General features: G+C 59.3%; 4 protein-coding genes across 4 annotated transcripts; 2 read left to right on the forward strand and 2 right to left on the reverse strand.

Moving 5' to 3' along the window:
* The first annotated feature begins 175 nt into the window (after positions 1–175).
* Positions 176–3548, forward strand: THITE_2112394 (uncharacterized protein). The gene has a single exon (XM_003651709.1). The coding sequence runs from the start codon at positions 260–262 to the stop codon at positions 3353–3355; it is 3096 nt and encodes a 1031-aa protein (XP_003651757.1). The 5' UTR covers positions 176–259; the 3' UTR covers positions 3356–3548.
* A 701-nt stretch (positions 3549–4249) lies between these two features.
* Positions 4250–7388, reverse strand: THITE_2112395 (uncharacterized protein). Its single transcript, XM_003651710.1, has one exon. It carries the CDS (start codon positions 7323–7325, stop codon positions 4467–4469), a length of 2859 nt encoding a protein of 952 aa, XP_003651758.1. The 5' UTR covers positions 7326–7388; the 3' UTR covers positions 4250–4466.
* Positions 7389–8942: 1554 nt separating this feature from the next.
* Positions 8943–10620, forward strand: THITE_2086903 (uncharacterized protein; the record flags this gene model as incomplete). The annotated part of the gene is made up of 3 exons (XM_003651711.1): positions 8943–9389; positions 10252–10298; positions 10392–10620. 3 exons carry the CDS (start codon positions 8943–8945, stop codon positions 10618–10620), a joined length of 723 nt encoding a protein of 240 aa, XP_003651759.1.
* Positions 10621–13381: 2761 nt separating this feature from the next.
* Positions 13382–14441, reverse strand: THITE_2149883 (glycoside hydrolase family 11 protein). The gene is made up of 2 exons (XM_003651712.1): positions 14155–14441; positions 13382–14081 (listed from the first exon to the last, which is right to left on the reverse strand). The coding sequence occupies exons 1-2, from the start codon at positions 14406–14408 to the stop codon at positions 13667–13669; spliced, it is 669 nt and encodes a 222-aa protein (XP_003651760.1). The 5' UTR covers positions 14409–14441; the 3' UTR covers positions 13382–13666.
* Between the last annotated feature and the right edge of the window lie 139 nt (positions 14442–14580).

A 14580-nucleotide genomic window follows, 5' to 3' on the forward strand; every position in this document is an offset into this window, starting at 1 on the left:
TTATATCTACACCTGGAGTCACCTGTCCGCGTGCTCCTTGCCTCCCTCTATCTTCTTTTCTTCGCACCGGCTGCGCACTGACAAGAAATAGTGCTTCGTTGACCGAAGCCGGTCCTGTCGTTCCCGCCCTTTTTTTTCCTAATTATTGTTACATTTCCCGGCGCAGGACGTCTTGCAGCTTACTCGCAGTGTCTATTTCCATTCCTCCCATTAACGCCATTTCTTTCTATATTGGGCCTACGAAAATAAACAAACGGCCATGTCTGACCACGTCTTCTTACCAAGAAACACATACCGGCAGCCTTCTCCGCTGGGCCGGAGGAGGCCGGCCCGGACGCTTAAACCTATAATAGAGGAGCCCGAACTGTCGCCGAGAGAGGCCTTCGTCGAGCGGAGGAGAAACAGGCAGTCCGTCGAGAAGATCGAGCAGTGGCTCTCGCCGATGAGCGACCACTTCCCGACCCCACGGGGCCAGCACTTCCTCGCCGCCCCGATCCTGCCGGCCACCCCGTCCTGCGTGCCCACCGATGGCGAGGCCGATCTCGACAACGACGACTCCAGCTCGCAGGCTTCCTCGTCCAACCCGTCTTCCCGCTGGAATACCAGCCACAACCGGGACAGCATCATGACCGACGTGACCGAGTTTGACGATCTTTACGATGTCTCTGACGAAGAAGTCACGCAGAATCAGCCCCCTCGGGCGAATGGGATCGTCCGGCAGCGGAGTTTGCGTGGTCTCAGGACAGCGTCGAGGGCGTCCCTCGAGTTACGGAGATCCTTGGCTCCCCTGGTCATCCCGGCGGACTCGGCTCTCTCGGCTGCGAAGAAGCTAATATCACCCATCCCACCAACACCGCCTTCCGCGGTCGCCATGTCACCCGCCGTCAAGACCTTCATGGAGTTGCGGCAGACACAGGAGATCCCCCGCGTCTCCGCACCCCCGTCCCTCGACGGGAGCATTAACTCGGAGGAATTGGCACAGATGTCGGCCCCTCCTACCCCGATGATCGGAGCCGAGGACAGTGAGGACGAGGAGTGGACGGGTGTGCGTCTCCAACCCGGTGCTCTCCAGACGCTCCAAGCACTCTCTGGCAACGATTCCGAGTTCGAGGAAGAGGAGCCCGCGCCCGTCATTGAGGTGCCACAGGAGATGGCCGAGGCCCGCCAGCGGCTCCCTCCTCTCATCACCGGCGCCCCTCTGGCCCGGGCCCCATCCCAGAGGCAATCCCTAGCCGGATTGACAAGGCTCGAGATCCCTTCTCCGGGCGGTTTCTTCTCCGAGCTTTCGTCTGCGAGTCGCCGCACCTGGAACCCGGGCACCCAGCCAGATGAGCCTCCTCCGCCGACGTCGACCACTGCCGAGAACTTCTACAAGATCCCGTGGAGCCGGCCAACTGACAAGATTCCGCCGCCTCCGCCGCGACCGCTGCATCTGGACGACTTGCCTTCCGCCATTGTCGAGCGAGTGGTTGAGCTGCCCGTCAAAGAGAACGAGGAGGACCTCCCAACCGCAACCCGGGTGGAGGAGACACCGGTGCCCGTCACCGCCCGCAAAGTACCGCTGACTCCGAGGCAGTCTGATGATGGCCCTCCCGTCCCGGAAACCGCGGGGGAGGAACCTAGCTCTCCGGTTGACGTCAACGAGATCATCAAGGAGTATGCCTCTCCTCAGGCTGCGAAGCAGGAAGAGAACGCTCTCTCACACATGGAGCGCACTCAAATGTGGTTGGCCGCCCAGCGGGTGTACCTCCAAGGCGTTGCCGGCTTCTCTGAGGACGCCGAGGCGACGGACGACTCTGGGCATGAGTCCGAATCAGAAGACAAGCCTGACGTGCCACCCAAGGACGCTTCTCCTGAACCGGAACAAGCCGAGCCCAAGAAGAAGGCGGTCCGGTTCTCCGAGGTCGTGCTCAAGAAGGAGATTCCCCGCAGCCTGCCCTCCAAGCTTCTGCGCCAGGAGTCTGCCTACTACCGCGCCTTCATCGACTACACCGTGCGGGCCTGTTCCACGGACGTGTTCGTTCACCGCCACTCGCGCTTCGAGGCTCTCCAAGCTCAACGAGTCTCGCTCAGGGACGCCCACCGGAACCAGCTGCTCGGCAAGTTCCAGCTCTCGGTGGTTCCGCAGTCCGCCAAGAAGCGAATGAGCGCCAACGTCGTGCGAGGCGATGACAACATTGTCGACGACCCGGAGAAGCTGCGCGCCGAAAAGGAAGCGGAGGCTCTGTACCAGATGCGCATGGCCACCTGGCAGGTTGCTGCCACCAAGCTGTTGAACGGCGGGCGTCTGGTCTCGGCTCCGGTGGCGAAGCGTCTGGCCCGCCAGAGCCGCATGGCACCAGGTCCCGATGGCGTCAGCCGCGACCGCGCCCGCATCCTCGATCTCGCCGGCCAAGGCACTTGTGACTGGGCGTGGCACGCCGCCCTCCAATTCCCGAACACCAAGATTTACACCGTCACGACCAAGTCCATCCGCCAGCTTAGCAACAGCAACATCCGCGGCCCGCCAAATCACCGCCAGGTTGCCGTCAAGAGCCTCGCCAAGCTGCCCTTCGGCGACGACCAGTTCGACCTCATCTCCGCCCGCGAGCTGCACGCCGTTCTCAAGCTCTTTGGCGAGCACGGCATCGACGAGTGGGACGCCTGTCTCAGGGAATGTGTCCGTGTCCTCAAGCCCGGCGGCTACCTCGAATTCAACCTGCTCGACGCAGACATCATGAACGCCGGCCCGCTCGGCAACGCCAAGGCCGTCGAGTTCGGCTTCGCCCTGCAGACCCTCGGCTACGACCCCAACCCGACGCGCTCCTTTCTCGCGCGCCTCCACGCGGCCGGCTTCGACGAGATCCGCCGCGCCTGGGTGTGCCTGCCCATCGGGCCGAAGCGTCCTCCCCGCCCGCCCGTCTCCGTCTCGGCCTCGTCCGCAAGGGACTCCACGTCGGCCGCCTCGGTCAAGGTGCACTGCCTCGAGGCCATCGTGTCGGGCTCGACCGAGAACGTCGCCGCCATCACCGGCCTGGCCGCCGGCTGGAGCTGGGAGCGGTGGCTGCTCCGCGCCGAGATGGAGAAGGCCGCCGGCGAGCTGCGGCTCGCCGACATCGTCACCCCCGGCGAGGCCATGCGCCAGGCCGGCAAGATGATCGCCGACGTGCACGCCGTCGTCGAGGAGGGCCGCTGGATCGAGTCCTGCTTCAGGATGCTCAAGGGATACGCGCGGAAGCCGCGCCCTGTGCCCCCCTCTCCCGCGCCTGTTCCCCCCATGCCTGGGCCGACACCTGCGGTGCAGGGCGAGCAGGATGGAGAGTTGGACAGGAGCGGGTCCATTCGGATATGTCTGGATACTGAATCGCTCCAGTGAGGCTAGATAATCTGCCGTCGGTGTCGGTTTTTATGGGGCTTCTTGCTAGAGATAGATGGGGGGGTTTTGTGTGTCATCATCATCTTGCTTTTCTCATGTCATGTCGGAAGGAAGTCTTTTCAGAGTGCAATGGCTTTTCGGAACTGGCATTTCCGTTGCTGTATAATAATGTCACTGCTCACATCATCACCACCAGCAGCATTGTCATGGGGTCGAATATACATAAAAGGCTGATGATACCCACCACCATTGCCAGCAGCATCCACTCCCGTGCCCATCTCACCGCTTGCTGACATCCTCCCTCACCGATCGGTTCACATCCAGATTCAATGGTAGCTAGCACAGGACAAGAGGAGCTCACTCGGCAGGAGTATCCCCGACAACAATCTACCAATTCTTTTTTTGATTCGCTCCCACACTCCTACTCCTCCAACAACCTCGCCTTGACAACACGCCCTGTTCATGAGCTGCTCCATCCTCAGCCCAAAACTTGTCACAAGATAAGAATTGGACAAATTGCCCCCCTTCCAGATCAAGGCGCAAGCGATCGCGCACGTCAGTCATCAGTCTACGTGTGTCTGTTGTCCCACCGTGAAGGACCTGAAAAAGAGAAACCCCCCCACCCCATCCTACAGCTGACCAGGGTAGAAGACCTGCTTGCTCGAAGCATGAAATAATGTTAAAGAAGAAAGTTGAAACACCGCGTCCACATCTTCCCGTTCTGACCCTCCCCATCTCCCAAGCAATTCCGAATTATTAAACGCCCAGGATATCCCTCCCCATCCGGACCCTTGATCCCGTCCACACAAGTTGGCCGCCTTAGCGCCCACACCTCCACTCAGCCATGGCGATACGTGGCAATAATAAGAATAATAACGACAAAAGTCCAGAAAAGGGGGAGGGAAGAAAAAAAAAGTGGCATGGTAGAATGGAACCACATTGTCATGGATTCCCAGGCGGGCAGGTGAATGCGTGACCGATCAAAGGATATATGATAGAATATGTACATCTCTCGAAAAGAGAAAAATCGTCGACAAGAGGACGAATCCGGGATGATGGCGGCAGACCAGCAAACCTGGTTCTGCTGATTTGCGCCCACCCGGCCCCGTGGCTAGTCTGTGTCCATGTTGTCCGGCGCTGGCGAACCGAGGGTCACCTCCGGCCGCAACATCGGGCGTTTCGCCTCGACAGCGTTGATGCTTGGCGGCGGCTGCTCAGACTGCTGTGACTGGCTCGCGCTCGCGGAATCGGCCTTTTCGACCTCCATCGGCTCCTCCCTGGAAGGGATCGCGACCTGGATCTCGGGTTTCGCTTCAGGCTCCGGCTGCGGTTGCGACTCCTGTTCGCGCACGCGGGGACTTAACGAGGCAGACGGTGGCGTTTGAGACGAGCGAGGGTGGGTTTGCGACTCGACGTGTTGCTCTTCAGGTTGTTGCTCCTGCCGATCGCTGTGCACTGGCTCCTTTGGCTCAACGGGGGTTGCTTTGTGATCCGGACCCTCTCCATGGCTTGCACTGGGCACGCGATCCGTTGTAGGCCCAGTGTCCATGCTGATATCGCGCTGCTCAGCCTGCGGTTGTGTAGGCTCTCGAGAACTCTGTGCCTCCACTTCCACCTCAAGCTCCTTGCCCTTGTCCGTGCTCGCCGTCGTCGACGTCCTCGCCGACGAATCTTTCCTCGCCGTAGCGCTGCCACTTCCGCTGCCGGCAGTCTTGGGCGTCGATGGAACGATAACGTTTAGCACGCAGTCATCTAGATGCTCGTAGAACTCCTGCGCCGTGGCAAACTGGCTCTGGCAGATGCTGCACTTGGCGCCCAGCCCGCCGGCTCGCCCGGGGCCTGCAGTCAGAATCAGCTTCCTGCTGTTGGGCGGCGTTTGTTCAACGTTATGCACCGCCGTCAGGTGACGTTTGAACACATCCGCACGGTTGAATGCCTTCTCGTAGGGTGTGCCGGCACCGGGGCAAAACGGGCACACCATGGTTCCCTTGTAATGCGTCAAGGCGTGCCGGTTCTTGTCATATTTACGGGCGAACCCCTTGACGTGGTACTCGCAAGTCTCAATTGGACATTTCTCCGGCCGTTCTTCCATGTGCGTGAGCATGTGCGCCTGCAGGTCTTTGAAGACGCGGCCGCAATCCGGATGAGGGCATCTGGTTCGAACCGCTGAGGACGAGGAGGCCGATGCGTGTGGCTGGTCGTCGCTCTTAAGGGTCTGCGTCGGTGTCAGGAAGGCGTTCTGGCTGCTCTGGATGATAATGGGAGGAGGGCCGACGGGATTGACGCGGTCGAGAGAGGGTGCCAATAACGGCGGGCCGTGGGCCTGAGGAGGTGCGTGAGGCGCGGGTGCGAGACGCGGTGCATCCACGACCGGCGAGCGTTGGCGGGGCGGAGAGATGTAGTCGTGGACTGTTTTATAGTCATGTGCTTCTTCGTCGCCGCTCGACCCGTCATCTTGGTCTTGCACATCGATCGACTGCCGGACCTCGCGCATCCAGTCCTTGAGAATCGACATGGGCGGCCAGTCTCCACTCGCCTTGCCGCCACGATGAGGGTTGAAATGAGCTCTCCTGAGATGAGCGGCAGCGTTGTAGTAAGCGCCGTAGCGCTTTTGCGTGACGCATGCCTTGCATTTGGCGAGGGGAATCACGGGCTGGGGTGAACCAGAGGACTCCGGGGGTTGTGTGCAAACCCATCTCTTAACCAGAGCAGCATGCTTGGCATCGTTATGTCTCCTCAACTCGTGCTCGCCCCGAAAGCCTTCCGGGTACTCGTTGCACTTTGTGCAATAGACTCTTCTCAGCGGAGGCCGCTGGTACGAGGGGCGAATTCTGGGAGTAGCGACTGGCGACGTTACTACCCTGCCAGAGTGCCGTACGAACGTCGGGCTCTCCGCAACGGTATGCCGTCGCCCGGGATCCATAGTTTGGGGGGACGTGAGCATCCGGTCGGGTTCGCCTTTGAAGACGTAAATATCCCGGTCCGGCTGGCCTTGGATCCCAGGTGCCCAGGTAGTGATGAGAGGGCGCATATCCGGGAGAGGCTTTCGAGCTTCTTCCGGTTTAGTGATCGGAGGGAGCACGAACGACCCTTGCCTAGCAGGAGATCGTTGCTTGATAAACCCGTGGTAAAGGCCTCCGTCAATCTCTCTGCTCCCGAGAAGGAGGAGAAAATCCTTGGTCGAGTGGATACCGCGTTGCGGCCACGAACTCCTGCCCAAAAACACTCCAACTGAGAGCAGCAGTTCTCGGTCATCGTGGCTCACGTCCACATCTTGGGCATCCAGCAGCATGGGAGTGGCCCAGGCGAAAACACAGACGAGCGCCTTATAGATGGCGTGCATGGCTGCTATCCCCGAGTGAGGCGGCGAGGTGAAGCGGGTGTGCGCTGCCCTGTCGACCAGGATCGTCTTCACAATGCTGAAAATGCAGAGCGCGAAGAACGCAGCCAACCAGTGCTTGGGATTGAGCGGACTGGGCCGTGCCATCTGTTCGTCGAACGACTGTAGAAACTGGACCATGCAAGGGTAAAGCACACGGAAGCGCCCATACGAGTCGGCCTCGTCGAAGATGACATGGGAGGTGGAGCTGCTGGGCTCGCCATGGATGGCGGGATCGGGTTGTTGGAGGTCGTAGAAGAGTGTTTCTCGCAGCAAGAGCTTGGCGCGATACAGAACCGGATACTGGGCGAGTTCAAAATCCCGATTTCCCGAGAGCACGCCGCTCAGCTTGAGGAGCTGCCAAAAGCTGTACATGGTATCGCTCATGTTCCAGCTTGCTGCAAGCACGTTAAGTACTGGTGGTGGTCTGTCGACGACATCTTTGCGGAAGGAAGCTTGGGCCGGGTTGTGTGGCGGAAGGCTGGCAAGATCGTCGGTCCACCAGAAGCCGTCTTCAAAATCCAAGTGAGCCATTACCATTCTTGCAATTTCCGGAGGAATGACGAATGCCCTCTCCAAGAAGTCGTTCATGTTTCGTCGGACGGCAAGAGGAGACGTCATGGGTGTCTGGACCTGTCTTGGGGCAACGGAGGCTAGCGGCTGGGTCAGCAAACCAGCTCATTCTTAGGCAAGGGATATGAATGCGCACCGGGAAGCATGATATCCGAGAGATTGGTGAGCGAGCCTCGCTGGCATCCAAGAGCCTTCCAAAAGTCGTGATCAACAGAATCTGCGGGATCGGTGCAAAAGCTGCAGGGGTCGCTCGAGTCACACTGGCAAGAGTCAGCTGGCCGATATTTGGCCTGGAAGGAAAGGCACACTCACCGGTTTTTGCTGCACCCTGCAACGCAAACAGGGCCCGACATCTCGAAGGAGACGAAGTTCGTCGATGGATTCAAGCCGGGACTGTCCGACACGGCTGCGCTTCAAGGGTGGGAGCAGCGGGTCCACCTCCGAATCAACGGATCCACGGGCACCAGCTGGATGCTCGGATGCAAACGAATAGCCCCGCAGGGAGTCGCGATGGTCTCTGCCATGACTGCCGGTCGAGAGAGGGGCGAGTGGCAGACTGGGGGCTGGGCGAGGGAGATGGATCGGTGAAGTCGTCTGCCTGCTGTAGTCGGCACCGTGGCTCCGGCTTGGATGCTCGCTGAACGACAACGGCGGCGTGCTTCCGACCGAGAGCCCCGAATCCCGCTTGCGGGGAACAACATGCTCCTTAACGTGCTGATCCCGGTCGTCTCGATGGGGGTAGCCGTAGATGTAGTGCATGCACCGGTCGTCCCAGCACTTAAACGAGTGGTGGCCTCCGAAGCTCAGGGGTAAGCTATCCCTCAGCCTGTACGCCCGGGCGACAGCATCGTATTGAGACAGGTTCCTGTCCAGCCACGCAGCATAGCCTTCGGGGGCTTGGTCGCGAAAGTAGTGATACTTCAGGGTGTCGAGAAACCTGGGGTCTTGGAGATCGACGCCTAATTGCCAGAGCAGCCTGTTAAGCAACAGAGCAATGACGGGCAGCTGAGAGCGCAGACATACCTTGGTCGAGGCAAGCCGTCTCGATGCATTCGCATTGATATTGCAGCGCTCTGGCTTCTTCTATCTCGGACAAAAGCGGGATGTTGCCGGATAATTCTGGCCGGGAAGGTCAGACCACGTCAAGGACGAACAGGAGCTGAACAGAGGCGAGAAGGTAAGGGTGGATGCGCGGGTGGTGGACGGAAGAACCGAAAGAAAAAAAAAAGGAAAAAAGAAAGAAAAAAAGAAAGGAGAGCAGCTTACGATGGTCGTCGGCGTATGCGCGCAGGACGCGGAGCTTGTGGCGCAGCATTTCAAGCTCCATCTTGATGTTGGGACCGTATCTCTGGGGAAGCAGAGCAGCCAGCCGTGCCTGGATCTCGGCCTGCTGGTCCAACAGTTGCTTGATGGCAGGGTCCAAAGCCGGGTCATGGTGCTGGTGCGGAGCAGGGGCAGTGACTGGAGGAGCAGCATTAGGACCGACGGAGGCGGTCAGCGCCGGAGGGGAGGGCGCCGTCAGAGAGTCGCGGTCCGGGCGGGAAGAGGCCGATAAAAGCGGCGGCAGTGGCAGGCCCGGCGCCGCCATATTGTCGGCCGCCATGGCGTGGGTCGGCCGCGTCCGCGGCGGCGGCGATGGCGAGGCGGAACGCTAGGGAGCCGCGGGCGCGGGCGCGGGCACGGGCACGGATGTGGGTAGGGGCGCGGTGCAAGCGTGGCACGGCGCGGCACGGTGACCAGCAGCGGGTGAGGATGCGGAGACCGGGCGTCTACGGGACCAAAAAAGCGACGCGAAAAGCGGAGGAGGGCCTTCCTCGCAGCGACGGACTCAGCCTGGCGCTGTCGGCGCACGCGGAGACGGAGGGCGGACGCGGCGACTTGCTCGCCCGCCAACGAGACTCGGGGCGGATCCTTCGCGCATCAACGACTGGCAATTCCTCGGGCCAGCGGGCGCAACATGGTAGCAGGGAACTCGGTGGCGGGGGTCCAAAGGTGCTGCGGAAATGCATCACAGGGCCATCGTGCGCAGGCTGCGCGGGCTGCGCGGGGCGGATCGGGGCGGGCGCTGAGCAGCTAGCTCAGGTAAGGCAGGCAGCTTGCAGAGGCGCTGGGCGTTCCGATGGAGCTGTCCGAGGCCCGTGGAGGTGACAGCGGGTTGACCTGCGTAGGAAATTTTGGGCCTGTGGATTGTGCTTTCGCTGCGCTGCTCGCTTTTTGGGGAATTACACAGTATTAGGCCATCGAAAAGGTCAATTGGAGAAGTGGGGCGCATTACCGGCCGACGAGATGAAATGGCGAGGCCACAGATTGCCAGAGCGGCGACACCTTCCTGGCCCGGGCAGCTGCGATGGACGTCCCCAGCTTTTTCAACCCGGTCTGGTCACCGCCTGTCGCATCGCGCCTGCCCTTTCTTCCCCTACCTACCTACCTTAGGCACGGAATAACTTACACAGAGCTGCTACCCCTCGTTATCGCACCGCTGCACCGTTGCTTCCCTTTGTGCTCCGTCCAGTGTTCCAGCTCTCCCGTCCCGTCCTCCTCTCTGTCCCGCGATCCGCAACCCTCTTCTCTCCCTCCGAAAAAAAAAGACGCGCAGATCCGCTCGCAGCGCACCCATCTCCGCATCGGGGGACAGACCCTCCCTCGGCTGGGCAATTGACTGGTCGCCCCAGTGCCCCATCCCAGCGAGCGAGGGCGGAGCTCGGCACTTTACCCAAGTTGGTCTAGCGCGCACGCTATGCAAGCAGGGTCTGGAAGACCGTTGAAACGTGGAACGCGAGTCCACCTCGGGCTGCGTGACGGGACTGCTGCGCAGCTGGTTGGTCAGCTGCATCAGCACTGTCCCCCCATCAGGGCCGGGCATCTTCACCTCATCAGCCGTCGCCCACCAGCCACCAGCCCCGACTCTTTCTCTCTACATTGTTGACTTACGCGGCCCGTCTAGTTATCCGGGCAGCACGCAGCGATCTCCGGCGTGTACTACGTGCGGATGTACGCTTTTACTAACCTGCGGCCATACGCGCGGCAATTCCTTTTGCTTCTCGTCGTGGCTGCTCCAGCGGGAGTTGCCGCTGACAACAGAAGTATCGTTCCTTCTGCTATTGAGCAGGGCATGCAGTATTCCATCTCACGGCGTCGCAGCACTCCAGTGCTGTACACTATCTCCACTCCCGGGCCAGGGAGCCAGACACCGTCTCTGTCGACATGCGATCCCACCGTAACGCAACTCCCAGCCGATCTGCTGCTCTTCCCGTTCTCGCTGTCCAGGTGGGCGGCCGAGGAACGAGGTAGCGCCCGGGCACTCATCGACTGATTCGCTCTCTCGAGCAAATTGCGACGGGGGCCGATTGATGAGAACAACAGAGTGTCCCGTCTCGCATCGAGCCAATCCTCGCGACCGTCTTGACTGGGAGACTTCTCCCGTGGTGGTCGAACTCAGGCCAAGACGCCTCGAAGTCCGATCAATGGTTTGTGTCGTGGTCCCGCCCGGTCCGCTTTCGCAACGGTCGTCCTCATCCAGTTCTGTTATCTTAGCGAGCCGTTGAACTCCACGTCTTCTCAACCGGCGTCACATCGGGCGGAAGCTATGATTGGGGGAAAGCCCACCGCTCCCCCGCCCTGTAAATCAGCCTGCCGTTTATTTTGCAGCTTTCCGTGCTGGCCCACGAGGTTCTCCGTACAGAAGTTACTTGCAGCTTGGAGTTGCCCGAACTTCAGCAACTACGGAATAGTCACGCGCACTAACCATCTGGGTCGCTGAATATACCGGCCTGCATCGAAGCGACAAATGCCTCTGTTGACCCGATGTGTACGACGAATTCGGAATTCGCCCATCTTCCAGCTAGGCCGGCCTCGCACCACTCGGCAGAGTTCCTCCACCTGCTGCGGTACTAGGTAACACGTCGCCCCAGCCAACGCTTGGGTCTGTCTGTACGCCAATACTCCGTACTCCGAATCCTTTGCTCCATGAGGAATCGGCGGGTTTGGGGAGCTGGCGAGCGAGCTACCCCTCCTTCGCAGCTGGCTGGCTGAGTGGTTGCCGGGATTGTCGGGGCTGGGCAATAAATGTGGCGGGAGACTTGCAGCTAGTGTAACCTGGGGGGCCATGATCGCAAATCAGCAGCTGGCGAGTGGGAATCGGTCGTCGGAGCATTGACGATAACTACCTGACCTGCAGAGTAAGGCAATTACGGAGCCAGAATGGTGCTTCTCTCCTGGAGCTGCTTGCTTATAAAGGGCCCAGAGCTGGTCGCTATAAAGACGGGAGTCCACAATCTGATCTCCAAACCATCGCGAAATCTCAAAAGCTGTCGTTGTAGGGAGGGCAAGGACGCGAATCTAGACGTAGCTAACAACCCCGTTGGCCCGTTGGGTTCAGATTGGTACCTGCCACCACTACAAACGAGATAGGACAAGAGTCTATCCGTATCTTCCAGGAGCCACAGTGTAGGATGAGCATGCCGCATAGGATTGCTATCGGCGACGCATTGCACAACATATGGGACTTAAAGGGAGTATAAACCTACCTAGGTAGGGTTGCCTCACGTTTATCAACGCTATATATCACTTCCTCGAGCTCCACCTCTGTCCTGACGTCGCCCCATTGCCTACCAAGGCCGAGAAAGTGCTCCAATTGCTCTTTTAGTGCGAGGACTTGGAAGTAGTGGATTCAAAGGAAGTCAGCTGACCGGCAGGATATAACGTGCTTGGAGCTGAAGCGTGTATTCGGCGCATAAGCGGACGCCATGACGGCGAAGAACTGCGTACTGGGCGAGCAGAAATGGCAGAGGAAATGCAACGCGGCCGAGAGGAGGCGTACAGGGCGACTGTATCCATCCAAAGGACCCAGAGATACCGCGCAAGTGAGCTCGACATCATCTACTTTACTTCTCCTCCTCCTTCGCCTCCTCCTTCTTCGCTTTCTCCTTTTGATTCTTCGAGCAGCCTCCCCCCTAGCCCAGGCGGCGCCGCCCGACAAGATGGCTCTGTTAATATCCTAGGCCTTTCCACTCATGTCGACGGAAGCTTGCTCAAAGATGCCCCTGTAGTCGCCGGCGGAGTGATTGCCGGCTTCTGGGCCACCACCTTTGCCTTTAGCGTTACCCATTGCTGAACCTGAGCTGCGAGGTAGCTATCGTCTGTCCGTTTCCCCAGGGCTTTCCAGTATTTGTAGGGATTGTGAGTATGTGATTTGCTTTGGTATGAAGAACTGTATGCAGAGCTGAAGGCCGTCTGTTCTTTGCGGTATAATTCAAACAGAGGGAGAGCGTTGGGATCCCTTTCACCCTAAGGTCTCGAAATACTCGCTTCACGAGGATAGGGAAAGAGTATCTTGCTGTATGCTTACTGGCCAGGCCGCTTCCAAGCATACACAAAGCGCGGGATGCGTAGGGTGGCGGCCGGCCAACGAGGCCAACAGGTCCCAACAGCCGCCCAAGCACAGCCTGCGAAACTTTTCGCAACGCGAGCAGGCTGTAGGCTTAGGCTTCGGAGAGCAGATTGCCAGGCTAGCCGCCTTGCATCATTCCTCACGGTTCTCGAATCACTAACCGTCCAGCGCTGTCCTGCGTTTTACTTAGTGCTACCCCCTCCTGGCAACGAGACGAAGCTGCACGACCTACCTATATATGCTTGTCGTCGCCAGGCCTGAGTGCTGTAGCCGCTCATTTTCAGCCCCTTGCCAATGGTCTGGAGAAATCAGGATGGATGGAATATAAACTGCCTCTCGCCTAGTACCAGCCATCAGCTCGGTGTTGGAAGCTGAGGGAGGGCGGCGGCGAACTCAGAGGCTGCTGACCTCTGTCGTAGCATCTTGCATATGTCCAATGTGGCGTGTCTGATCAAAGTCATATCGTGGCCGGGCATGTACCATTGAATGCCCATTGTTAACACAAAAACAAGCGCAGCATCAACGTAGAGACACCTTGTGCGCATGTCGGCGGCCTCGTCCCCATGCTCCTTGCTCACTCTGCTCGCCCTCCGGATTTACGATAAGAATGCATCATTCGCGGCCAAGTCCAAGACCCAGCGCATCCACCAGCTACGATCCCACAGTTACCGGGGTCAAGAAGTTTGCAGATTACAAAGATCGATTTGCAGCTCGTGGAAGCTGCAAGCTAGGAGCAGGGCACACGGATAGATCATGTCTTGTGCAAACGGCGGCGGGCATCGCCCTGATCCAGATCCCGATGACCGTATTCACATTGTCAAGCATCGGTTGCTCGGCCACGCCATATATACAGTCTGGACGCTGGAAAACCGCCCAATCTCCCAGTCCAATCATCTAACCATCTGAGAGAGAAGAAGAAGCTCGGCTTTCAAGTCCTTCGACCAGCTACTCAGCGCCCCACCATCTTCTTCTAAGCAGAAGTGATGGTGACGGTGGCGTAGCCGGAACCGCTCCAAGCCTCCACGGCCATGACCTGGTAGTTGAAGTTGCTGTTGCCGAAGCCGTGCTGGGCCCAGAAGTTGAAGTGGTTGCCGACGGTGACGGTGCCGGAGGTGCGCTTGCTCTGGCGGACGGAGAAGAACTGCGTGAACGTGCTGGTGCCCGTGATGGACGGCTGGTTGTACCGCGTGTCGGTGCAGACCTGGTAGGTGCCGCCGTCGGACGACACCGTGCCGAGGTTGGTGGCGGAGCCCGAGCTGCACGGGTTGTACGTGCCGTACGACTCGACGATGTAGTACTCGGCCTGGGGAGAGTTGACCCAGCCGTACACGGCGAGGTAGGAGCCAGAGCTCGCGGCGTTGTAGGTGGCCTGGTAGGTGATGGTCCTGATTATCGTGTTAGCTAGACCTTAGACTTTTACCCCGAAAACTATATAAAAAATCAAAAGTTGTCACCCACCTGGCGGCACCAGTGGTCCAGCCCAAACCAACGACGAAATCGTTGCTGACTCCCTGCTGCCAGTACATGGAAAACTGTCCGGCACCCTCGTTGTAGGTGAAGTAGCCCAGGTTGCCGTTGTAGTTCTGGACGTAGTTGATACCAGCGGCTCGCTCCACCAGATCAGTTTTGCCTCGCGCCATCAGATCGGTTTTGGGGGCAGGGGCGGCGAGGGCCGTGGCCAAGAGGCCTGCGAAAGCTGCAGTGACCTTCATGATGATTGAGGAGAATCGAATGCTCTGGTGAATGGACGTCTCTAGCTGGAAGAGGAGCCTGTGCTGGTCGATGTTGTTGCGAGCCCGCGGGCGTTCTACCTCTATTTATCTAATGTGAGAGCTGACGATGTATTCATCTTCCCTCCCCCTCCGGCACCCCCTTCCCCCTCAC

Source organism: Thermothielavioides terrestris, chromosome 2, assembly GCF_000226115.1.
Source record: "Thermothielavioides terrestris NRRL 8126 chromosome 2, complete sequence".
Classification (NCBI taxonomy): Eukaryota; Fungi; Ascomycota; class Sordariomycetes; order Sordariales; family Chaetomiaceae; genus Thermothielavioides; species Thermothielavioides terrestris.

Coding starts and splice junctions, on each gene's coding strand:
- THITE_2112394 (XM_003651709.1), top strand. CDS start 260: ATGTCTGACCACGTCTTCTTACCAAGAAACACATACCGGCAGCCTTCT.
- THITE_2112395 (XM_003651710.1), bottom strand. CDS start 7,325: ATGAACGACTTCTTGGAGAGGGCATTCGTCATTCCTCCGGAAATTGCA.
- THITE_2149883 (XM_003651712.1), bottom strand. CDS start 14,408: ATGAAGGTCACTGCAGCTTTCGCAGGCCTCTTGGCCACGGCCCTCGCC. Junction 14,082..14,154: donor TGGACCACTGGTGCCGCCAG/GTGGGTGACAAC, acceptor CACGATAATCAG/GACCATCACCTACCAGGCCA.